Here is a 26,653-nt window from a genome sequence, read left to right on the forward strand (position 1 = left end):
TACTGGCAGAGAGAAAGGTTTGTTAGTTCTTCTCTAGACAAAATAGAAAATTGAATGTATCGAGTTGAAGGCAGCTTTCAGCCCTGTGTGTCTCAGTCTGATAATATCAGCGAGAGTGCAAAAATATACAAGTATAACACAAAGCTACAGGTCAGCAGGGGTCACTGTGAACTCCCCTCAGTAATGGCTGAGCTCCTCTGAAGGAGGAGGGAGGTGGTAACTCTCATCCCCTCCGATGTAGGCACTGATGCCGCTGCTTTGGCTCCCCCACTCGTAACCGTCAGCCGCCAAACTGTCCAACAGAACAAACAAATCCATGACAAATGGTGTCCTTTTGACTTTGTCTCATTCATATTAGATCAGGGCAATGTTTCATTTTTACCTGGCTTGGATGTTCTGAGGCATGACGCTCCATGCCAGGTCATCGTCGCTGTCGTAACGGCGTGGGTTGTCAAAGAAATAAGCCCTAGAGGAGAAGACATGACCGGGAAGCCCAGAGCCACTCTGCATGGACAAGATGGACACAAACAAGAAAATAAATGTAACATGTCCAGTGTTTTCATAGGGAAAACATAATGGTAACTGCTTACAAAACCTTTAAACATTTAAGGCAGTAGTTCCCAACCTTGTTTGCTTTATGATTCCTTAAAATGATCCAATATCTACTTGCAACCCCTTATCACACATTTCATATATCTATGACTTATGAGCAATTCTACCAATGAGTGTGTTTCATTTTTAGATGAAATGGTAAAAAATATCCAATGTTTCACAAGAAAAACATGGTTAGAGAAAATCCAAACAAAAAATGATTTTGTGTGGCAGAACTATGTTTCATCTGCTTTCCTGTTAATCATTGGGAGGGGGGGTTGGGAACCACTGGTTTAGGTAATTTGCTGCCTCACTCTGTCTAGGTTGGGCTGCCGAACTCTGAAGAAGAAAACTACAAGAGACGTGGGGAGCAGCTCCCACACAAACAAGATCACCCCGAAGACGATGTAGCCTGCGTCGCCCAGAGTCAACTGTAAATCTGCCTGAAAAAACAAAACAAAAAAAACATATCATATTACTATACAGAATCCCAACAGGCTGCTCTTTCACCCAATGATAGATTGTTAAAAGAGAAGGTGGGGAATTTTTCCTGGTGGTAATCATCACGACAAAGCAATCAACCAACCAGCTTTCTGTCAGATTTCATGACAAAACTGCCTGAAACTTGAGCCAAAAATGTAGGTTGGTAGATCACATTACACCTGACTGTCTGGTCTGAACAGTCAACCGCTGCTCTAGGAAAAAGCATTTCCTTTTTCCCCATGAATCATCAAAATACTTAGGAGTTCTGGTGGCTCACCTGGTCTGAAACGTTGTACCAGTCAAAGTCAAAGGAGTTAATACTCTTGTTTGAGAGTCCCAGGACGACCAGATTGTAGCAGGCCCTTGATGCGTACAGAAGGATGACGATGGCTCCTACAACCGTCACCTGACACACTGATGTTCCCTGCACAGTTTGAAGAGTTTCAGTGAGACATGTAATCTGATTCAAAGATCAAAACTACATGGGAACTGAAGGTAGTACTGGCTGTGCATTACCTCAGTACCCATCTGTCATTTTGTCAGTGTGAAACAACACACATAAAAGATGGCGACTCAACTGTACCGATCTTCAAGCTTGTGCATGCACACAAAATACCCAGTCGTGCAACAGAACAACACTGCGTTGCTAGGGAACAATCACTGTGTACGGAGCATAAATTACATGGAGAAGTGCTTCTTCACACAAGGGTGCTATATGCAGCACACAACACCTTTTGATGTGAGTTACAAAATGACCATCAAACACAAACCGTTGATTTTAGAAAGTGTTGCTACAGCTGGTCTTGTTTGATTTCCACTATGTCTTTCAAATGTTAAATCACAGTGCTGCAAATATTTCTCACCTTGGATTCCAGGTAAATGTTGGCCAGCGACATCTTAGCGATCTTGTACAGACAAAGGGAGAGCGAGATGGCACACAGGACAAAGAGCGTGTCGTTGATCGCGACCCTCACCAGTACAATGGTGTGGGCTTCTGCAGAGGACATCCTCACCAGGAGGGCGCACACTAAGTTCACAACTAAAAACACCAGGCTGATAAACAGGAAGAGCAGGTACAGTGGCAGCCTGCAGGTCATGAGAATAGAGAAACATATTATATGAAAATTTCTGTTCAGATTTATTATTTGGATTATTTAAACTAGGTTAGGGTTTCCTAGTCACCTGGTCTTACCTGTATCTCAAAAGCTCCGGTGCATATTTTGACTTTGCCTTGAAAATGACCTGTCGAGCGAAAAGAAAAAAAAGTGCATCATGCAAATGCGTCATGCTCTTTTGCTTGCCCATTTTCACTTCTCTATTCTCGCTCTAAGAAAAGCAAGACATTCTCTTGAAACAGGAACTTCACAGCTTTAAACGACAGACACATTTTCTGAGACAACACAAGCTATAAAGCTTTGTGACTCACTGTCAACTCGCAACTGACGCTCAAATCAGTACAAGAGGATTATGCTAAAAATAAGCATTAGGTAAATGCCACAGAAGCTATTATTTGATATTTGGATTATATAAGCGAGATGAGGAATGATTCACTGCATCACATGTTATATCTGATATGAATATAAGTATATTACACTGATAGCAAGGTGTAATATTTACCAGACAGATCATAAATGGTCCTCACTATTAGGTGCTGTTAAAATCAGTGACTATTAGAGTGTTATATTAGATGTAATGGATGTAACAGGTAGGCCTGGGCCATAACTCTGAAATTTAGGGCTGCAACTAAGAATTATTTTCATCAGTAATTAATCTGACGTCTGTGGCCTGAATGCACGGGGCCAGTCTTAAGACTCTCCGAGCGTAGGATGCAGCTTACAGTTTAGTTAAAGAGAGGGGTGCAGCATGAGCGACTTTAATCTCTTGTTTTATTAGTTTTCAAGGGGAGAGATCCAGGGTGGGGGTGTGTATGGGGTCGCCATTGGGAGGGTGATGGGGGGGATACAGGAGTTTGACGGTTGTTAGTTCTCCATGATCACACAAGCTTACTTTGTATGTGTATGTGTGTGCTATAGGGGGGCGAGGTGGAGATGGAAAAGGGTGAAAATGTATGGTGTATAATAATTATCGTTGGTACTTTTCTCAATAAAAATTTACCAAAAAAAGTAATTAATCAATTATTTTGTCAATTGAAAATAGTGAAAATTGACTATCAACATGTCCCAGAGCCCAAACTGTCATATTCAAATTACTTTCTTTGTCTGACCAACAGCCCAAAGACTTAAGATATTCAGTTTACTATCAAGCAAATACTCATATTCCATACTATGGGAACTGTGACTTTTAGGGCTAATAAACAAATATTTTCATTATTGATTCACCTACCAATTATTTTCTCGATTAATCAATCAATCGTTTAGTCTATAAAATGTCAAAGAGTAGTAAAAATAACTCCAATCCTGGATTCTTAGAGTCCAATGTGACATCTTCAAATGTCTCTTATTGTACGACCAACAGTTCAAAAGATATTACATGTAAAATTATATAAAAAAGAAAAAGAAGCACATCACATTTGATAGGCTGGAATCGACTTATTGGTTGGTGTTTTACATGACAAATGACTGAAAAGATTAACGGATTATCAAAACAGTTACGCCAAATCATTTTCTTTCGACTGACTAATCGGCCAACTGTTGCAGCTCTATCCATTTTTCTTAAGAAATGGCTTAAAACAGTTGATTGATTATAAAAATCAGTGCTTAATTTTCTATTGATTGACGGATTAATTAACTAATCACTTCAGTTCTAGTGTAATTGTGTTGTTCTGATATACATTATCTTCTTATGAGCTGTTTTTACTTTACACAGTTCATTGCACATCACCAGTTTGATCATGTTAATGTGATTTTGCTTAAATTTGCCATATCCTGATATATATATCACTAACTAAAAAACATTCTTAATCATGTGATATTAATTTTGACCATACTGCTCAACTCTAGTTGCATGGCTCTCCAGGTGGGACTCTCATTTGAACATGATCCAGTGTTGATCAACATATGAGACTGTATAATCTTGTTCTGTGCCATTTTATTCTTTTACTGGCAGCCCACAGCCATTTTACACTTTAGGATGCCAAAAGGTTTCAGCCTCTGGTTCAAATGAGGACATAGTATGTTTGACTAAAAGCTGAATCTCTACAGATCTCTTGAAATTCAACAACCATAACAGTGAGCTCAGAGAGGTGCAGAGAAGTGACACACATAACACACCACATGACGCCTAGGGCCAGAATAAACAACTCACCTGTGCAAAGTAAAGGTTCATGAGACTGAGTGTGAAGAACTGCAGGCAGACGGGGAAGCAGTAGAGCAGCCAGAATGGAAAGGGACCCAAAGTGTTGGCTGTGATGAAGTTCTTGAAGTAGAAGGAGAAGAGCACGGTGCGCAGGGCCGACCATAGCAGACACAGGAACAGGAACACAGTCTGGTAGCTGAAGCGCTTGTGTCGGTACCGTAGGACCAGCCAGAGCTGGACGTAGATGAAGATGAAGAGCAGGGAGTAGAAGACGGTATACACCACAGTCAGGCCCAACGTGACGTAGGGGGGCACGGCCGGGCTGAGAGTAGGCAGAGGCAAAGGCAGGGACTGGTCCATCGGCGACGGCTCATTCTCCTCCACCAGGGCCTCCATGACCTGCGCTCCCTGGCCGGGGGAGGAGGGAGCGGAGCGGGGTGGGGAGAGGGGGGACTCTGCCGGTGTTCGCCGCCGGTCTCAGGCTTCACAGAGCCAGCCTCCCTCCCGCTGTTTGCCCGGGCTACAGCTCTGCACAAGGAGACGGCTCTCACGCCCGGCAGAGGAGAGGTGAGAGCCGCGGCAGAAAGAGGCTGAGAGAAAAGTCTGTGGTTAGGGCTGTCAAGAAGAGGGAGAAAAGGGAAGCAGCAGGGAGAAAACAAGTCTAACTTCCTGCTGCAGCGCCGAGCGAGCCAGAGACAGCCGGAGAGAGAGGCACATGATCAGTGATGAGAATGAGCCGTTTGTCCGGAGCAGCAGCGGGCAGGAAGCTGCAGAGAGCTGCAGCCAGGAGCTTACAGCCAGGACAGGCCGGCCCCCGCCTCGTTACGTGACGGTACGCATCAGCTGACGCACGCTACTGTACCTTTAACCCTGTGATGGAGCTTCCCACCACAGCACTGCTCCCAGGAGAGCAGCTCACAGCTCGTACATGTGTTTACGTTCATTTTGTTAACGTTCATGAAGAAAAATCACGTTCATCATGAAAAGTAACTCCACTTCAGATCATTTCACCAGTTCTTAGACGATCTAGGTAGCTTGTTAAATACAGTTGATATAATTAAGTGTTAAAAACTTTTTTTTAGCAAAGTACTTGAGAGGATATCATGCATTGTATCAGAAAGTTGCTGTGAAAGTATTATAAAGATTATGAAATGCTTAAAGGAGTAGTCCAGTAATTTACTACTGCACTTCCCTAAAGTTGGGGACACTTGCAGGGCCTGATAAACTTACTGGGGGAGCCCTTGAGCAAAAATGAGCCTTGGGCCCCACCCCTTACCCCATGTTCCCATACTTGTAAATTGATTAAAATATAATTTATTCAAGATTAAGCACTATGAAAGCATAATGTCAACTGAAATCCTAAAGATATTAAAATTGGGGAAAATTAGAAAAAAGTCTATAGAGCAAAAGTTGCTGGTAACTACAAAATTAACTCATAGTTGGAGGTGACCTTGTCATTTAAGATGTCCTGAACCATGTAAACACATGTGACACTGTCTCACTTCACTGTCAACTATCAAATAAAGAAAAAAAAAATGCCAGAAAGATAATTTTAAAAAATTATAGTCAGATAAATATACCACAAATGTTTTCAGTAGTTATTCATAAATAAAGGATCCTTAATCATGTCATTTTATTTATTAAAATTGTATTTTAATGTATTAAAACTAGCTTTTAACACAGGGTCCTTAAAGCTCTTACTATTTTTATATTTTATTTTATATTAATCAATTAATCAAATTGCCACAAAGTGAACCTGGGGTCTGTGGCCCTGCAGCAGTTCCCTGCTTTACCCAGTTGGTAATCCAGCCTTACCAGGAGATAGATGTTAAAATGGTAAACGAACGGTCAAATTGAAACACATCCTGGCTTTTAGACCCCAGTATGAATCAACCTCCAAAAATACTGGATCCCACAGTTCATTCATAATGCAAATCAAAAGCATCTTTTATGAGATACTTTCTATTGGTAAACACACATGTCTTTCAAACTCAACACCCTCAAATTGTAACCGCAATAACATCATCAGGGTTATTATCTCAGACTTTAGGAAGCTCCTCCAGAACCAGAGAAGATATTATACAACTGTTTTCACAGGCTGTGTAGTATGACATAAACTGATCTTCATGTGTAAAATTGCTGCAGTTCTCCTTTAATTTTAACCAAGAAAATGTCAAGGCTGGTTAGAATATCAGGAACTTAAGTAATCTGCACACAAACCAAAGTGAAGTTTGTTATGGTCTGAGTGTTTTTTGTTTCACAGGACTGGGTCATGTGAACATGAGAAAGGCCAAGGATGGAGGTCACTCTAGCTCACCTTTGACTGCTGTGACACATTAATCTTTCCTCACATAGGGCCACCACCACCCAGGCACCACACCAAACAGGATGCTGTCATCTGCAGTTTTTCCCTTCTGGCTGTGAGACTTTTAATAGCCACATTATCATAGATACAATATTTTGCCTGGCTTCTAATGTGTAAAATGCAAAAATGAATGCAAATGCGTGTTGTGTCACATATTTGTGTTGACTGAAGACACTATAATTGCTAGAATAAAGCTGAGGACTTTTCCAAATGAGTTGTAGTAATCACAAAATTAAAGATTTGGTCAAAGAAATGAATAAATTAATGAATGTGACACAAAATATTTAATACAGATCCCTTAGCCAGGCACCAGCCTTCTAACACACATCTCGCCCACATCTCTGGTTTTGTCAGTGAATCAAAAAGAATATTAATGGAGTGGTGATGAAATGGCACTTCAATCTGATTACTAGGCTACAGTTTCCTGCCAAAGACACATCAGATCACAGTCGACTGGTTCCCTGGCAACACGGTCAGAGAAAACAGAGTCACGCAAACACTAACAAGTCACAGCTAATAACATCACTGGCTCGAGGGTAAATATCCCATCATCATCCACTGAGAGTTCAACAAGGGCACAGTGTGTATCAGCATTTAACTCAAGTGAATACTGACTTGACAGATATATATATATACACTCACCGGCCACTCCATTAGGTACACCTGTGCAATCTAATGTAATCCAATACAACAGCTCTGCCATAAATTCTACATTTAGCTTATACATTTTCAGTTTTTGTTGACATTGTCAGAAAGGTGAAAATTCTACTTAATGTTTATTATTAAGGTCATAGTGGGTGGTGTAGGTGTACTGGGGTGCATATATACGTGTGTATGTATATACATGTGTGTCCATCAAGAAGATGGCCCCCAAAGATGAACTGCTAAGTGAATACCTCAGGCAGCAGAAACCCGATGATGCAGAGGAGGAGGAGGAACCATCATGGAGGGACAAGCCCCTACACGGCATGTACCACCGACAGATAGAAAAAGTGGCTGATATCATGAAATCCTACCAGTGGCTGGAAAAGGCTGGACTGAAGGACAGCACAGAAGCACTAATCATGGCAGCACAAGAACAGGCACTCAGTACAAGATCAATAGAGGCAAGGATCTACCACACCAGACAGGACCCCAGGTGCGGGCTGTGCAACGATGCTCCTGAGACAGTTCAGCACATAGTGGCAGGGTGTAAGATGCAGGCAGGAACAGCGTACATGGAGCGCCATAACCAAGTGGCTGGCATAGTGTACAGGAACATCTGCACTGAGCATGGGTTGGAGGTCCCAAGGTCACAATGGAAGACACCTCCTAAGGTGGTTGAGAATGACCAAGCCAAGATCCTCTGGGACTTCCAGATCCAGACAGACAAACTGGTGATGACTAACCAACCGGACATCGTGTTGATCAACAAACAACAGAAGAAGGCAGTAGTGATAGACGTAGCAATCCCAAGCGACAGAAACATCAAGAAGAAGGAACATGAGAAGATCGAAAAATACCAAGGGCTGAAAGAGGAGCTAGAAAAGATGTGGGGAGTGAAGGCAACAGTGGTGCCAGTGGTAATTGGAGCACTGGGGGCTGTGACCCACAAACTGGGAGAGTGGCTCCGGCAGATTCCGGGTACAACATCTGAGGTCTCTGTCTAGAGGAGCACAGTTCTAGGAACAGCTAAGATACTGCGCAGAACCCTCAAACTCCCAGGCCTCTGGTAGAGGACCCGAGCTTGAGGAAGACACACCACCACCCCATGGGAGGGGGGTGAGAGGTAGATTTTATATATATATATATATATATATATATATATATATATATATCCTGCAGTCATAATGTTTTCTTTTGTGAGTAAATTTCACTTAAATTAGCCCTCACTACTGTAATTCAAATATCTGTGTAATATTTTGTTATAAAATAAAATAATCAAACACATATTTTGTACAGTATCTGATGTAAATGTATCTATGTTCAATTCTGCAAACCTTTTAATTCCCTGGAGAGCATATTCAGAAACCAAACCACAAATGCAAGCTTCACAAACTGACCAGGAGATGGCACTTTCACACTGTATTATGGTTGTAACACCTGGAGGGATCCAGGAAGGGAGAAATCTTCTTCATGACTTAATTCAAGCTAGAACATAGGATATCATCAATAAAAAGAACAATAAAAAGTGCAAAATACAATAGGTTGAATGTTCAATGCATGAATTCACTTATATACTATATTTTCTTTCCAAAATGTTATGATATCCGTTTGGAAAACATCACACTACATTGAATATTTTGAATTCTCTTTTCAAAAAAAATAAACTATTAGTAGTTTAAATGTAAATGTCTTACAATGGCTGCTAATGTCCATACTAACAATTACTGCTCATTTAGTGGCATCATTTACCTTAATTGGTGACTATTTATGGAAGCAAAGAATTGTCTTTTTGGAATTGAATTTTGGAAACAAAGATATATAAAACTCCAGGCATAATCTCACGCACATGCTGATTTAATGAATGCTATTCAAATCATCATAATTTACAGTGTTGTTTACTAGTCAATTCAAGAAAAAGAAAAAGTAAAAAACTTGCATCTCATCTGTGTCCTATTTGGAGTCTTGACATGAAACCACTTGGGAGCCGTAACTGCTAACACCAGATTGAGAAAATGTCAAGTTCAAATGATATATTGTCCAACAATCCTGCAAATTCTAATATGTTGAGAGCAGATATAACAAATATTAAGGTTGTTTATACTTTGTTTTATCAAAACATGCAACAGCAAGATAAAGCCCTAGCTGATGTTACAGCATTCACTACACTGCGCAATTGTTTGAGAAGAAACTCGTCTTTGAGCCCTACCAGTAGAGGGGCTAAAAATGGAAAGTTAGACCTGAGGGTGATTCTTAAGAATGGGCCCAGGTTTCATAATAATCACAAGGATGTTTCCCCCTTGGAAGCATAAATGTGTCCTGCTCATTTCACTGCAATCTGGCCATTATATCTTGTGTGATAAACGACATTTTGGCCTGAGGGTGGTGCAAGAGAGAGGCTCATGGAGAGTCTAGAAGTAGAAGTAGAAATGGCTCATTCCCGGGGGGAGCATTAACATGCTAAGGATCTTTAGTGTAGTGAAAATGTTGGCCTGATGGGATAGTGTCAAAAGGTGAGGGGGTCACCAAAAACTTTATGATCCATCATCAGGGGGTAATAATAATTCATATCAGTTACAATGGAAAGTTAGGCATTGATTTGGAAATCAGCTGTTACACTAATTACTAAAAATACACTGCCATGGATTACTGTGTAGGTCAAGGAGACATTATGAGCTAATGGTAGCACTACACAAAGGTCAGATGTCACCAGAAATCATTAGGAATCACAGGGACCATGAATACCCATATTCACATTTCACTGCAATGTGGCCAGTAGTTGTTCAGATAACTGGACCAAAGTGTTGGACGGATGACTGACCATCCGTTAGCGGGGTAGAAACATCTCATTATCCCAGCTGGAGTCGAGTCTGATAGCCACAGTGGCATGCCTCAAATGATTAGTGTATGGTACACTGCTCTGTGATATTGTCCTTTACATAATGTTTCAATCAAACTGGCCGTGGGGCTCTGTTGCCGGTAACTGGTCCATGCTCTGATGTTTATGCTCTGATGGCCCCTTGGCCTGTGTCCAAACCTCCTAATACAGTTCCAGTGTTGTCCCTATGAAGACACTTGGACCTCCCACACAGTGGACCCTGTATTGTAATACCTTTTCATCCAAACAGAGAGGGCTGCTTCCTACTGTATTGGCAACAGTGGAACAATGAGTTGCAAGTCAGAATTTTAATAGAGGGGTCTGATGTGAAACTGACCTCTGTGCTTCTCTGTGTCCACTTCTATCCTCAACTAACAGTTAAAACTGCTGTGTAGTGTAATGCAGTGTTTCGTTTTTCAAACTGGGCCAAACGCCATCACTGAAGATATCTGGTTGACCTGCCAACAAACTTACCTAGAGGATGCCAGACTACAGTCAGTACTATATCACTTCAGGAATCTGTTCTCGGAGCGACATGAAAAGTAAAGTATAGGCTACCTCTCATTTCTTTTTCCAGTGTTGGTGGTTTTTACGAAAGCAGTTCTAAGCGCCCTTCTCAACTCAACTCCGCCCCACGCCCCTCTCAAACTCTGACTGAACTTTCTTTAGTGGAGCCTGTGCGTCACTCTCCGCGAACCTGGCTTGGACTAACCACAGGACTGCTCAACTGCCTGTGAAACACGAACAATGGTTTGGCAGGAGCAAGGATGGCTCGTCTGTGCGACTTTTCTCGGATTTGTGGCGTCGGTGCAGAGCATAACGCGAGGGGAGCTTTTTCCTTTCGGTCCAAGCGCAAGAGACCAGTTACTGGAAACGGGGACTGATCAGACGCACCGATTTGAACTGGACAAGCCAATATTATTTTATGATGGCACTTTCGACAGCATCTTTGTAAGTTTATCCACATCTTGGTACCCTGTTAGTCGTGCTCGTTTTAATTAATGAAAGGAATTTACTAGTAAGGGTGGACTGTCCATCGTTTTTGCGTAATTGCGCACGGCACCCCGGGCAGTAATAAATGAAAAGGGGTCAGTAGTTTGAACCTTAAACAATGCCTGGAAGTTGCAAAATATATCTGGGGCAGGGTATGACTTTTTCTGTCGCTCCCTGTAAATATTGGTTAACTTATCACAGAGGCTGCAGTATCTCGTGGAATGCATGTGTCCACACATTCTTACAGCTTCCCCTGAGGTTATTATTTTACTGTTGACCGAAAGACTAAAGTACTCCAGGAACTTAATTTGAAATCCACCCCAGAACATCTGCCATCTCACATAACAATGTGGTCATAAAGGCATGCTTCCTTGAAACAATTATGTATATATAGGGTTCATGCTCACATAAGAGGGCAGGAGTACAAATAACATTTGTACTATGGAAAATAGTTACGCTCTGTGACAAAGTTATTTCCTAAAGACTTAGTGTGTTTATTATTTGTTGTTTCCATGTGGGGCTTTTAAAATACTTGGAAAAAGGGCAATAGCAACATTTGGATGAAAGTTGCACCATTGTGTAGGGCAGACAAACAGCCCTTTATTCCCTGTGATTCTCCTTTTCAAAGAAAAGCGCTGCATCTTTGTTTTAATTGTGCTGCATGTTATCGTAGAGTAATTATGTACAAAAGGTATTCCCCCTAGAAAAGCAGGAACTCAACATTTTCCTATGAGCAATGTCCATGTTTTATGTTTTAAAAAAGTCAGAAGCCTAGATGACATTCTGTGTCAAGTATACTTGAAGCAGTAAACATTTATTTCTGTTCTATCAACAATTCAAGCTTTAATTTATTTAAAAGTTTCCCATACAGTGACATAAATGGTCATGAGCTCAGGTGTCCCACAGTCATATTAACTAACAGACTACATAACTCTGTAACAGTGGGGGAAAGTAACTAAGTACATTTACTCAAGTACTGCACTTAAGTACAATTTTGAGGTACTTGTACTTTACTTGAGTATTTCCATTTCCATTTCTGCCACTTTATACTTCCACTCCACTACATTTCAGAGGGAAATATCGTAATTTCTACTCCACTACATTTATTTGACAGCTTTAGTTGTTTTTTCGATGAAGATATGACACATGGATAATATAACAAGTGTTTAAAATACAACGCATTGTTAATGCATTGCCAAATTTTTTGGCTTTTGACGTCCTACAAAAAGCAGTGTGTAGTCGGGGTCACATTTCAGATGTCTATGAGTTGTATAGTGATTTTTCCCTCTAAACTTCTCACATGGTTTCATTTCAATAAATGTTCAAATCATCCAATATTTCACCAAAAATCAAACATTAAAAAAAAAAAAACCCAAAACTGAAAACAGTATCAGAACTTTTTTTTTTTCTTCTTTCCTCTCTCATTAATCATCTCACAAACCCTCAGATTTATCTGGTGACCCTTTGGAGGGGCCCAACCCCTAGCTTGGGAACCACTGGACTAAACTAGCTAACTGTATATAAAGTAGTTCAAACTAGCTCCACGTCCAGCAGCTACAACAGTAACATGCTGCTTAGACACCGATGCTTCAGTATCAATAATCTAATGATGTCATATATAATAACATATCAGTCAGAGGGACCAAACCACTACTTTTACTGAAATACTTTAACTACATTTTGCTGATAATACTTTTGTAATTTTACTTAAGTAGGATTTTTCTTGCAGGACTTTTACATGTAATGGAGTATATTTACATTGCCGTATTGGTACCTTTAGTAAAGAAAAGGATCTGAATACTTCTTCTACCACTGTATGAGTTACATATTTAAATGCACTTGTTTTATATAGGATAATATAGCATAATTTCAGTAAATTTAAATTTAAACTTCAGTAAATTTACTTTCCTTTCTTTGTAGTTGAAGTACTCAGAAAACGTTGGAACTTGGTCATTTATTTTGAAAGCTTTGCCCAGAAGTTCTATGAATTTTAAGTACATTACTTTAAGTATACTTTGTTGCTAATACTTATGTACTTTTGCTTAAGTAGGATTTTTCATGTAGGACTTTTACTCAAAAGTACTAACATTTATGGAGCAGTAACATGCCTGATCTCATCAGAGGAGAGGGGAGGCAAAAAGTTGTGGTTAACAGATGAGACTGAGGTTGAGAAAAAATATTAAATTCCTTATTATAACAATCAGTCTAGGGGGTTTTCCCACAGCTGACTAGATCCAAATCCCTACATCCCTACATCGCCCACCACAAACATTTTTCTCCACTGTAGTCAAGATGGCCTTAAGGTTTTATTTTCGTTTAGCCTACGAGACAGTCTGAACTGTCTGTGCCCTGCAGCTGAACAGTAATGCTTTTCACACTTTTCTCTAATCTTTACGAGGTTTTATTGTCTCCTTGTGATAGTGATTCATATTCCATCAAGCCCTGGTATGTGTGGGTATCCCGCTAACTTTAAAGATCTTTCTACAGAAATCAGAATTACTGATAATTTTCCCAGCTCTATCTTCCACTTTGGCAGGAAGTCTCTGTAATGAAGATTAGTGTGTAATCTTCAGGCTCTCTGGGGCTGCTTGTCAGGGGCAAGGACAGGAAACAGAGTGGCCCGGGCCAGGAATAGTGCTCTTGTTTTCCCCTGGTCAGGAAGTGGAGGAGCCCCATGTGCAGAGTGTGTATGTGTGTGTGTGTATGTGTGTGTGTATGTGTGTGTGTTTGACATGAGCCCAGGTTTTTCCTTTTTTATGGGCCCTGCAAGTGTTACGCATTAAACCGTAAGTGTGTTAAATCTGTGTTAAATGGTATCTTGTTTGTTCGTTAGCGCTTTGTTGGACATAGCAGCTGACTCGGATCATTAGTCTAATGAGTTTGGAGTAAAGATCAAAGTGGGTCAGACTGGACTGGGTTTGCCTCTGCTGTGAAACAGTTCATCATGTGTTGTAGTTATTACAAAGAAAGTCGCCCAGTGTTACAATCATCTTAGTTCTTGTTATCCCCATCACCAACTTGAGTTTTTAATTTCAGATCAACACCAATGGTTTTGTTGCCACAGCAGAGCCATCAAGCGAGTCGACATATCTTGGCAAAATGACGCCAGAATTCGGCATGATTGCAGCTCTGCAAGGAGACCTGGACACAAGTGATGCTGTGGGGAAAGTTTTCTTCCGTCAAGACATTAGTCCGGACACTCTGCGTCGGGCAGCCGACCACATCAACAGGGCCTTCCCAGAAGATGATGAAGTCAGTCCTACCCATGTTGTGGTGATCACCTGGGTAGATGTTGCCTCTAAAGAACCTCAAAGCAAAGGAGATGGCATCAATAAGAAGGTGAGCGTCACATGGTTATTCAAGTTATCTGGAGTGGAACTGGTCATTTACATCCTCTCTAATGTTTTATTACACAGAGAAACACCTTCCAGCTGGTCATTGCATCCCTGGAGACCGCCTCATATGCTATTGTCCTGTATACAAGGGATGGGATACAGTTTGCCACCACGCCTGTAGATGACAGTAGGGTGATCATGCAAGCTGGCTTCAGTAAGGGTCTTGTCCAGGGTTTCCTGTACTCCAGTCAGGGACCGTACTATCGCACCACCACTGATGACGAGGGATCCGTCAGGGCTTTAGCAGAGTAAGTCAACCAATGACTATCTGCACAGGAACACCATTTCTTGACCAGTGTTGCTGGCTAGATAATCAAGAACAGTAACTGCAAAATGTGTTTTAAACCTTTTCCCCAAACAGACAGACCAACTCTGGCCTCCGGGGTGTATGGGTGTATGAGATTGGAACTTCTCCTTATTTTACCAACGTGGCTCCAGGTGAGGTCACTGACCTGCCCACTGAGGCCACGCTGCAGGAGGCAGGACAGCAAGTGGAGTACCCTCCTTACGAGACAGAAGGGGGGCCAATTGAAATCCATCCAGTTCAGTACCAGCCACATCAACCTGACAATCCAGAAGTGGTGGTGGTGGATGACACAGATATAAATGTAGATGGTGAGTCCACAGGAGAAAGGCTGAAACTGAGTAATACCAGTGTAATTTTGTATAATTAAAAATTGCTTGCCTCTCTTGTCAGCGCTGGAGGATTATAGCAACTTGATCAATTAATTCTTTCAGTCATATTTTTCCTGTTCTTATTTTCCATGTTTTTAGTGTTCTCATACAACCTTGGGACATGTGCGAATAACAGAAATAAGTGCTCCCAGTTCTCTGACTGCAAGGACTACTCCGGTGGATACTGCTGTCACTGCAGGCCTGGCTTCTATGGCAACGGCATACAGTGTGTGGCAGAAGGTATGGACTTCAGATACATTATGGAACCTGTAGAGTGTAGCCATTATTACTAGTTCAGTGAAATGGAGATGATTGTGGTTTGATTAAATGCATGAAATGGCAAATTTAAGACATTTTCATGTTTCATTCTGTGAGATAAAAAAAGTTAGCTATCTATGAATTTCTGAGCTTATATAGTGACAGCAAAAAGACTAGGGATGCAACTAACAATTTTTTTCGTAATCCGTCAATTACTCTCTCAATTAATCGATTAAAATGTCAGAAAATGGTGAAAAATATCAGTCAATGTTTCCCAAAGCCCAAGATGCAACCTAGAATAGTTGTTTTGTCTAATTCATCTTCCTGTTTTGTAAAATTGCACTTTAGCTAATAAAAGTGGCTGGCCTCACTTCCTAATTTAAAAGATAAAGGTTTACTTAGCGTGGCTAGCTAAATTAGCTAAAGGTTTTACAGAAATGCCACATTTACTGTGCTCTGTTTTGTAATTTAGCCTTGCTCACTAGCTAACCAAGATCAAACACTTAAGACAATAATTTAAAATGCTGTATTGTGGGTCAAACCTTTGTTGAATAGCTAACGTTATTCACAACAAAGAATTTCAATATAATTAGCCTGTGCTAAATACAAAATATTCACAGCATCAACCTGAAACAAATTAAAACACAAAGGTATACTGAACACTCACTACACATGGTGGAGCTATCTTTCAGGATGGCTTCCAAAAACTGACTGTTTTAAAGACTTTAATATCCAGAAAGTATTTAATACATCAAATGTTCATCTTGGTAGCTTGTAGATGTGGGGATGTTTGGGGAAATCTTTTAGCTGCTGTCTTGTGGTTTCACTTAGTCACTAATTATGTTCAGAAATGTTCTCTCCTTTCCTTATATAACTCCTAAAATGAGCAAATAGAGCAAATCTACGTATGTGTAATCTATGACTCTGTTACTCAACATTGATGGTTTTGCTTTGCTTTGCAGGAAAGCCTCAGAGGATGAATGGTAAAGTGCATGGAAAAGTTTATGTAGGCGACTCTCCTTCTCTGATTGAGTTTAACAGCAACGATCTCCACTCATATGTGGTGGTGAATGACGGCCGCTCCTATGTGGCCATCAGTGACATCCCTTACACCCTTGGCCCCTCACTGCAGCCCCTGTCAGCCCTCGGTGGTGTGATTGGGTGGGCATTTGCTCTGGAGCAGCCTGGATTCAGGAATGGCTTCAGTATTGTTGGTGAGTGAGGGAAAGATTTCTACAACTGCACTAACATCTGATAATGTTACAGCCACCAGCTTCTCATGTGACTTTCTCATGCTTCACTTGGTTAGAAAATAACAAAAGTATAAAGATAGATCCAAAAAATCATAATGTCCTGAAATCTCTGTGTACAAATATCACTGCTGCTGCAAGCACAGTTTGCCATACAGCTGCAGTTTTACTCACTCTGTCCAGCTGAATTCCCCTCACATTACCTCAGCTGAGACAGAAGGCGGGGAGCCAAAGTTCATCCAAGGCCAGGGTCTTAAAGTTAACCCTCTCTTGTCTGTCTTCTGTAGGGGGAGAGTTCACACGCCAGGCTGAAGTGACCTTTCTGCCAGGGAATGAGAAGCTGACCATCAGGCAGGAGTTCAAAGGCATCGATGAACACGACCACCTGGTGGTGAGCACCACCCTGGAAGGCCGGGTTCCTGAGGTGTCTCGCGGCTCCACTGTGCAGATCGACCCTTACTCTGAGATCTACCAGTACAGCAACAACTGTGAGGCACAGCCTAAACAGAGATCCAGCATGAGCTTAGGATTTGAAAAACAGTGTTCTATTTTTTCATCAAACCAACCGCTTCATCCAAAATATTTCTCAAGCCTCTGTGCTTTTGTAATCATAACAAAAGTCTGTACAAGCAATGACTAAAACAATCATCTTCCTGTTCCTTCTCTGCCTATCATATCTCTCAGTGATCACCTCATCCTCCAATCGGGACTACGTGGTGAGCTTTCCCGATGGCACCACTGAGACCAGGACGTATCAGTGGCGTCAGACCATCACCTTCCAGAGTTGCCTACATGACGAGTCTTTGAGAGACATGAAACCCACACAGATGCTCAGCGTGGATCAGGTCTTTGTCATGTACGATGCCAATAATGAACTCATCCGGTTCGCCATGAGCAACAAGATCGGGGACACCAACGGTGAGGTCATGGAGATTATTCTTGTCTCCCTGTTTTGGTCTGAGCTCGCTTCCTTCCTGGATCACAACATATAACATCCTTACTGAGGGACAGTATTGTTGAATTGTAAATACGTATTTATCATGAAATTGTGGAAGTTAATAGTATACTAGTAACATTGTCCTAAAATACACCTTCCAATCTCAGGAGGACAGCCAGCAGAGAACCCATGTTTCACTGGAAGACACGGCTGCGACACCAATGCTGTTTGTCGACCTGGACAGGGGACCCACTTCACCTGCCAGTGTGCTGCTGGCTTCAATGGTGACGGTCGCACGTGCTATGGTATGAATGACATATTACATAATACAAAAAATAATCTTTGTTAGTGGCAATAAAGAGGGTGTAGTAGCTTTCTAATTCTCACAATTCATGTATTTTCCGCTTTCAAGTAAATCAAAGTTTCCACATCTGTTTGAAGACATCTTTTAATTAACCCAGACTTTCTACAGCCTTCCTTCCTGGGGAACTGGACAATCTCAGCAATTAGTAGAGGGAGTCCCACATGGTAAACAAAGTGTCCCGTACTCCCAGACCAGGTTAACATATCCAGCCTGGTCCTCATTCCCAACCCATGGTCTATACAACCAAGGGACTTTTGCATTGAAGACAGGAAGAGCTCCAAGGCACATACAGTAGAAAGAGGAAGGATGTATTTCAGACAGATGCTATCTTGAAGCATTCGCAGTTAAGAAATCTAATTAAGCTCTTCTCTCTGATCTCCAAACATTTGACAGCGAATGACATGACATGATTTGACAAATCCAGACTTCACAGATCCAAATTCAAACTTGGACCTAATGTGGCAGTTATTAACATATGATAACTGGCTCTTATATTCATCAGACATTGATGAGTGCAGAGAGAATACTCAGATCTGCGGCTCCCATGCTATCTGCAACAACCAGCCCGGGACCTTCCGCTGTGAATGTGAGGATGGATATCGGTTTGGCACTGATGGGCAGACCTGCATCGGTAAGATGTTTTTGTGTGCAAATACAATTACATATTCCAGGAATCTCACCTGGTGGTTTTGGTGAACAAGTTCAGACAAACAAACATAAACTGTAATGAAATGCATTACAACATTAAGTAGACCAAGGTGAACAAAATAAAACACATGTATACTTACTTACCTATAAGTACACACAAACAACTTTGAACCAACGGTTGTGCTGTGACATTTTTATTTCAGAGATTTTCTTGTAGAAAGTGTAATTAGGTCTCAGTTAATTACCCAGAAAAGGTTCAGCAGGCCTAGGTCAGATAATATATACATTACACTACATCAGGACAGCTCATGCTCTAACAAACAGGATCTCATCTGAAATGTTCAACACCAAATATTTAGTATGTCCTACGTCTTCTTCTCCTCAGAGGTTAATCAACCCGTGGACGCCTGTGAAGAAGGCACCCATAACTGTGATATTCCTGAGCGAGCTCAGTGCAGCTACACTGGAGGTTCCTCCTATATCTGCTCCTGCCTGCCAGGGTTCGTAGGAGATGGTACAGTCTGCCAAGGTACTGCATAGAGACACGTGTGTGTGAAGAATAATCACAGGAATAAATGGCTTTCAGTCTGTAGGTTACACAGTATCTACAAAATCACTCCAAGGTCACAGAAAATACAACAAGTTATGAGTAGTTATTGAGTACCTTTTGAGATTGATCTACTACCCAACAGTTAACTAATGGCTTCCATTCATTTTAGTACTATCTGAAAATCAATAACAACTCTGATGTCCAAGATTGGAGCAATTGCTGCCAAAAAGCTTTGATGTTAGAAAGTCATCAAGGAAGAAAATAAGTCAAAATGCACCAAACCATTTGATTTTAATAGCTTCTAGCCTTTAAATGTAGTTGAGATCATTTGTGATACTTATAAGGAGAGTATTCAAAACTGTCCCTGCTTGCCTTATCATATGATGATGTTGAAGTCCAACAAAAAGAAATCAGCTGAAACCAGTGGTTGCTTGGAGTGTATGAATTCAATCCAAAAGCATATGCCATGCTTTGAAAATAGTTGGCAGTAATGTCAAGTGTTTATAGTCAAAGGGGCACTCCACCAATTTTACCAATTTTAAAACTTGTTTAAGCAGCTGTATAATGTTTTCTCTGAAGGGAGCTTTCTAAAGTCTGAAAAATAACCCCGATGACGTCATCAGGGTTACTATACTCAAGCCTGGAGACTAAACATTTATAGCAGAAAACAAACAGGAGGCAACTGAAATATGTGTGTTTTCCAGGCAGAGAGGGTAAAAGTAAATGATGCCATTGGTTGCATTATGGGAAATGTATGATTCAATGTCTTTGTAGCTTAACCCTTACAATGGACCATAAATTAAAATATCTCAGCCTCTGTTGCTTCAGTTTTGACTATTCTCTTTGATGTATTAGTCCCCCGAATTTAAGGAAGTACAGTACTAAATCATCGGAGAACATATTTTACAGGCTAAGCGGAACACCAACATCATCAACATCAACAATATAGTCCTTTGACACAAGTAGTCCAGATTTTAAATCCATTATATGAACTTTGAGGCTTTTAATTGTTAAACCATCTGTTCAGGGGTGGGGGAGGGGGAGATCAGTTACATCAGTTACATAATACATCTGCAGTGATACATGGAAAACAGATGGGCATTTCAAGTGTGCAGGTCCAGAGTCAGCATATAGTTGTTTTGGCTTGGTCCCCAGAGGCACTCATTCATAGTTTTCATTCTTTCCACGCCTTTGCTCTATGTTCTGCATCTTGAAGACAGTTTTTGGGCACAGGCTGACCCAGATCATACTCTAGATCCCTAACTATAAAAGGAAACTACAAATTGGACTTGCAGAAAATATTTCAGCTGATACAGTAGATGACTAGAGTCTTCTGTGTCCTCACTCAAACTCTTTTGCTCCTGCCTGTAGACGTAGATGAGTGCCAGTCTGGCAGGTGCCACCAGGACGCCAATTGTCATAACACCCAGGGATCCTTTACCTGCCAGTGCAGGCCAGGTTACTATGGCGACGGCCTCCACTGCTCTCCAGGTAAGTCTTTTGGAATGCCATCACTTTTTGACAAGTAAACACAACATCTTACTTACACAGTCTGGTTGCTTTCACAGTGCGCCGTCGTCAGTCAACTGACAACATTTTTTCTATTCTATGTGGTAGCATTCAGTCAGAGCTGCTACACGTTTATTTTGGGTGTCTGTCGTGGGAGTTCAGACAGTTTGGTAATAGTTTTCTTTCATCAGCAGACTCAGTAATATAAAAAAAACGGATCCTTTTCATTCTCACCATTGTTTACTCCTCCCGTTTGGAGTAAGAGGAGTGTTTGGAAAAGAGTTCCCCACTAGAATCTATCTGTGCCAGCTGGAACCTGTTTTTCATTTTCTTCTAGATAGCAGTAGGATTTTGTCATGCCTTATGAGGGATATGGGAGTTTTTATGCAGCTGAATTTCAAGCAGAAGACAAAAGGAAACATGAATTAGCTCCTGAGTGGGTTTGTGACATTGTCTCAAGGTATCTGTGTTCATTCAGGAGCTTATTTTTCATTCTTCTCTTCAGAGAGGACAAAAACAAGATGTCAGGTCCACAGAGACAGTCTCCTGGGTGTGACAGAATATGGTCCACGGGGCCCACGGCCTCCTGTTGGACAGTACATCCCCACATGTGACGAGAATGGCGCCTATGAAGCTATGCAGTGCCACGGCAGCACTGGATATTGCTGGTGCGTGGACCAAAACGGACAGGAGATCCCAGGGACTCGCTCTGGGCCTGGGAGCAGCAGACCAATGTGTGAGTAAATCATATACTCCGTACTTAATGTCTACAACAAGAGACCACTGCAGTAGGGAACTTTATATAACCTATGAGCAAACACACTAACATGAACAAAAAAACAGCCACATTATAAAGGACGCAGTGGTTTTTCCATCCACAAGACCCCTAATTTTTCAGTGTTTAACTCCATTAGGCATCGACAATGGTGGTGTGCCACCACCTGTTGGACCCACACCCCGACCCGGTGTCTTGCCCCTGCCTCCAGGAACACACCTGTTGTATGCCCAGAGTGGCAGGATAGAGCATGTCCCGCTGGAGGGTTATGATATGAAGAAAGATGATGCCAAGGCTCTCCTTCATCTCCCTGTAAGTTTCTCTAAATAAACTTGTCTAGTAGAGAGGAAGTCCTAAAAGTAGTCTGAGAGGATCTGTGTTATTTTGTCTTGGTTTGAACTGGTTGCCAAGAATTTTAATGTAATTCTGTATAGCATTTCAACAGTCTATATTTCCCTCTTCACACTAATTTTTTTCCTGGAAAAATCTTAATAGGCTCCTTCTGCTTGCAAAAAGATATTTGTCTATAATGTTTGTTATGTAATAACACAGGGAGGAATATTTTGCTGCAGGTTTGTCTGTCAGAGAGATATATCACTTGCAAGATCAAAAAAATGCACTTTTGCAATGCAGCAGCCAGTTTAAGAAGAATAACTTCAAATTCAAGCATCATGTCAAGTCAGGATTGTTTTGTATATGTGATCACTCAGATGACAGTAGACAGAATAATCAAAAACAGCAACATTATGTATGGATTGTTCCTTTTTGCGTATAACATCCGCTCAGCCTCTTACTCCATTCCCTTGGTGGTAATAATTCTTGCTCTAGCTCTGAGATTTCCCCATCTGCCTCATGCATTCTCGGCTTACACTTTATTGGAGGCACATGGTGACATTCACACTAATTACTAACATCAGTTCAACATCTTTGGAATGGCAATCTGCTATGCTTTCTTGTTACGCCGAATTTCCAGACCAGCTGGCCTGCATGTCTGGCCAGGCTCATGCTCAGTGTGTGGTTCTGTTTGTTTAGATTTATGTCTAGACGTTAATGTCAAAAAACACATCTGCTCCATGTATATATTTTATCCACTTCTGTTTGGACAAAATACACTTCAAAGATTGTTTGTTGCTGACTCATCCACAGGAGAAGGTAATCATTGGAGTGGCCTATGACTGTGTGGAAAAAATGGTCTACTGGACAGACATCACATCTCCATCCATCAGCAAGGCCAGCATCCAGGGGGGAGAGCCCATTCCAGTCATTAGATCAGGTAGCATGACTGTCCACTTTCATCCTTCATTCAACTAGTTCATTTCAGTTTTCAGCTATGAAGGAATTAGAAGACTGTTAACACAAAGAAAATAAGGTGATGTTGAAAACGTGGCCTTTATTGTTTTTGTCAAAGATTTGCACAGCCCAGAGGGCATCGCCATCGACCACCTGGGACGAACTATGTTCTGGACGGACTCTATGAAGGACCACATCGAGGTGGCTTCTCTGGACGGATCTCAGCGACATGTCATTGTAGACTCTGATCTCGTCAACCCCCGTGCTATTATTGCGGACCCCCCCAGTGGGTGTGTAATGTTTTTTGGGCATTTTTAGCCTTAATTGCAGACTTGAACAGATCACGGTCGGGATCTTAAGCCTTAAGCTACAGGGGTGCCCCATGTTTGGAGCAAAACTTAAAAAGTTATTGTTTCTAACACACAGCAAGTAAGATATCAACCAATCTCTAAGGAATGTTCTTATGTTGATTTTGTCTTTTTAAGAAGAGATGCCCCAACCTAACACACTAGGTCAGTATCAGCCTGATACTGATACTGCCACCAGACTTGACTGATCCACATTAAATACTTTTTTTTTATCATCGTCATTATAAAATTCAGTTTTTCCGCCATCATCTACTTTAATTCAGTCACAATGTGGCAACACAGCAATCCCTGGTCCCTCATTCATATGGGCTACAGGCAGTTAGTGAAAAATGATTTTAAATATGGGGAAAAGAGACTACTGGTATCAGAGAGAGTATCAGCCACTGGGCCACTGGTAAATGATAAAATGTATTATTTGATTAATAATGTTTAAAAATGTACCAGTACTTTAAAAGATCTGTTTTAAAATTATTTCTGGCCTGTCATTGTTTATTGCTCAATCTGAGTGTGAACTGACGGCACCCCTATCCTCACAACAGTACTCTGTACTGGGCCGACTGGAACCGAGACGCCCCAAAGATCGAGACCTCACACATGGATGGATCCAACAGGAGGGTGCTGGTTAAGGATGATCTCGGCCTGCCGAACGGCTTAACTTACGACTCTCAGAGCTCTATGCTTTGTTGGGCAGACGCAGGTAGGTTTTAGACAGATGACTCATCTATGAACTCATGTCTGCCTTGTGATCAGCACTGAGTGTAATCTCTCGCCCGTAGGCACGCATAAAATGGAGTGCATGCATCCTGGCCGGGGTGATCGCAGACAAGTTATGGAGGGGATTCAGTACCCTTTTGGAATTGCGTCTTTTGGGAAGAACATCTACTACACTGACTGGAGGAGGTTTGATTGATTGTATTATTATAGGCGTGTTTGAAGGATTTTCACTTTTTATCCAGTGACAGCATATGGGATGTGTAAAGTCAAGATAAATTGGTACTTTTAGGCTCCCGGCACAATATTTATAACATGTTGTGTTAAGAGTTTAGCCAGATGTCTCTTGTAACTTGATAGGCTACTTAAATTAGCATTGAGGACATAATGCAGCCTTTATCCATGGTCCACTGTGCAATGCAAGAATCCAGATCTGTCAAGGTAGAGGTAGGAAAGGGTCAGAGGTCAAAAAGCTCCCCACACTTCAGCATTGCACTTAAAGGCAGAAAGGCTTGATGTTCTCCCAGGCTCGGACACTCCCACCTTGAAACTGTGGAGCTTTCTTCCCATGCAGCTGATTCTGTGTGTTGGTCAGTGCTAAATAGGCGGGGGTTGGAATGTCTATTTGTGTATGTGTGTGTATGTGTGTGTGTGTGTGTGTGTGTCTACATGGGGTGAGGAGGCATCTTAAAAAGTGGCAGCTGCTTGCAATTTCTCAGCCTCAGCGTCTGTCAGTGACCTGCGCAGGGCCTCCCTCTGATCCTCTTATCTTGCCTGGGCTGCAGCCTTGCGAGTAAAGGTTGAGAGGTGATGGGGAGGGGGGACAGGGGGAACATGGGTACACACGTCAACAGTTTAATTACAACAAACTGTGTCAGTTACAGCCAAGAAACCTACCCTAACGCTTATTCATTCTTGACAGACTATATATAAACACAGGGCCAGGATGCAAACATTTCTCCAGGTCCTTAAGTCCCACATTGCTTAACACTTGTGATGACTGTGTTTACAACAGGGATGCCGTGATTGCAGTGGACCGCTATGCTGGCAGGGAGTCAGATGAGTTCCAGCCTCAGAAACGCACCAAGTTATATGGAATCGCCATAGCTTACGGCCAGTGTCCTTCAGGTAAATATGCCAGTTGTAAAGGTGCAACACGACAAAAGACAAAAGTCTTGAAAATGTTGAAATGTTTCTTTACCCAATGCTCTGTGAGAAAACGCCTCTGCATGTCTTGAGTCATCATTGTATTGCATCTGACTCAAGAGCCATTCTTGGAATTGGCTTGACCCTTGTACATTTGGGGGCCACTTTTGAGTTAGACTTATGATCCATTCCCTTTAGTCTTCAGGATTTAGCAGAGGAACTGAAGCCCGCATTCGTGACCTCTGTGCCGTCTGTGAAGCATTCTGAGTGCCGGTTGCAAACCATAAAAATCGCAGGTTCACTCCTTGACCTGAAAGCAACAAGAGGAATTCTGCAGCTAGTATTCATCATTAAGTTAAGGGATCACTGATGTTACTATGCATAGCAGCGACAGGCTTCATCCTCCCTTCTAGATAAGGCTGCATACATAAAACCAGGGAATGTAGAGCCCGAGGAGAGAGGGCCTCCAACATCTGGAGTTTGCTATGTGTTTCCTTCAAGTATGTATAGTATATATCTGCTTAACAAACACATGAAGAGGCTGTTTCCTGCTGTTCCCCGTTACGGTGGCTTATGATTTAGAAAAATGCCCTTTTGGGTCTGAATGTTTTTTCTCCTTCCATCAGGACAAAACTACTGTGCTGTGAACAACGGGGGCTGTACTCACCTCTGTTTAGCAACACCAAACGGTCGCTCCTGCAAATGTCCCGAAAACGCAGTGGGCTGCGTGGAGAGACAGAGCGGGTACTGAACTGAGGCGGCCGTGCTCTGAGAGATTACACTGTTTGGATGTTTGATTACAAATTAGGAGCCACTCAGCATTACTAAACTATAGCTGCTGAAAAATGCCACTGAAAACCAGAAGTGAACTTACTGTGCCTTTTATTGCTCAGTGTTATGCTTATCAACATTTCTAAGTCTCCCATTGCCTTTATAAACCCACAAATGCCTTCCAGAATTGTAAATATAAACACTATTATGTTGACTGCTTTCCTGAGTGCACATAAACTGAGAATGAAGCTCAAGGGATAAATAATTTAATGTGAAATTCATTACAGCAATGCATGACATCGTCTCATGTCAGTTGTGTTACACTGTGGCATGTTTGGATCAGGCTATCTCATGGAAGTATAATTGTGAAATAGGACTAAAAGTGTCTGTACAAGCTGGTGGGATGAGTTTACATGCTGGGCAGCAAATGAATAAACATTTTTCTAACATGTTGGTGTGCTGTGTCTGTTGCTTTAGTATCATAATAGCGACATCTTGTGTTGATAGGGGTTATTACTGTTACATCTTTGGTTTTAGTATTGTTGAACAAATTGATGTATAGCCTTCTTTGATGTTGAAATGTAAAATATCAGATTGTTAGGGACATATTTATGGTATATGCCTAACTGGAATCAAAGCTGATATCAGAAATGTGATTTTTCATCTCCTTCCTACATAAATATAAGCCCTTCTATGATATTTGTTTAATAAATATTTCCAATAAAAAAAAATTTGACTGAAGAAGTGACGAAACACTACACGGGGTGGATTTAATTTCCCAGGACACTGACTGGAACAA

At 41.5% G+C, this 26,653-nt stretch overlaps 2 protein-coding genes across 2 annotated transcripts; one reads left to right on the forward strand and one right to left on the reverse strand.

Moving 5' to 3' along the window:
* gpr137ba (G protein-coupled receptor 137Ba) lies at nt 1-5,083 on the reverse strand. Its single transcript, XM_067609669.1, has 7 exons — nt 4,339-5,083; nt 2,267-2,316; nt 1,938-2,160; nt 1,352-1,498; nt 906-1,034; nt 383-504; nt 1-292 (listed from the first exon to the last, which is right to left on the reverse strand). The coding sequence occupies exons 1-7, from the start codon at nt 4,723-4,725 to the stop codon at nt 178-180; spliced, it is 1,173 nt and encodes a 390-aa protein (XP_067465770.1). The 5' UTR covers nt 4,726-5,083; the 3' UTR covers nt 1-177.
* A 5,763-nt stretch (nt 5,084-10,846) lies between these two features.
* nid1a (nidogen 1a) lies at nt 10,847-26,303 on the forward strand. Its single transcript, XM_067609677.1, has 20 exons — nt 10,847-11,165; nt 14,244-14,546; nt 14,624-14,850; nt 14,964-15,217; nt 15,377-15,517; nt 16,498-16,749; nt 17,073-17,273; nt 17,470-17,703; nt 17,890-18,027; nt 18,589-18,717; nt 19,120-19,263; nt 20,656-20,775; nt 21,299-21,529; nt 21,708-21,880; nt 22,715-22,841; nt 22,977-23,148; nt 23,766-23,923; nt 24,003-24,126; nt 24,953-25,065; nt 25,710-26,303. Exons 1-20 carry the CDS (start codon nt 10,962-10,964, stop codon nt 25,832-25,834), a joined length of 3,570 nt encoding a protein of 1,189 aa, XP_067465778.1. The 5' UTR covers nt 10,847-10,961; the 3' UTR covers nt 25,835-26,303.
* Nucleotides 26,304-26,653: the final 350 nt, after the last annotated feature.

This window comes from Thunnus thynnus, chromosome 14 (genome assembly GCF_963924715.1).
Source record: "Thunnus thynnus chromosome 14, fThuThy2.1, whole genome shotgun sequence".
Classification (NCBI taxonomy): Eukaryota; Metazoa; Chordata; class Actinopteri; order Scombriformes; family Scombridae; genus Thunnus; species Thunnus thynnus.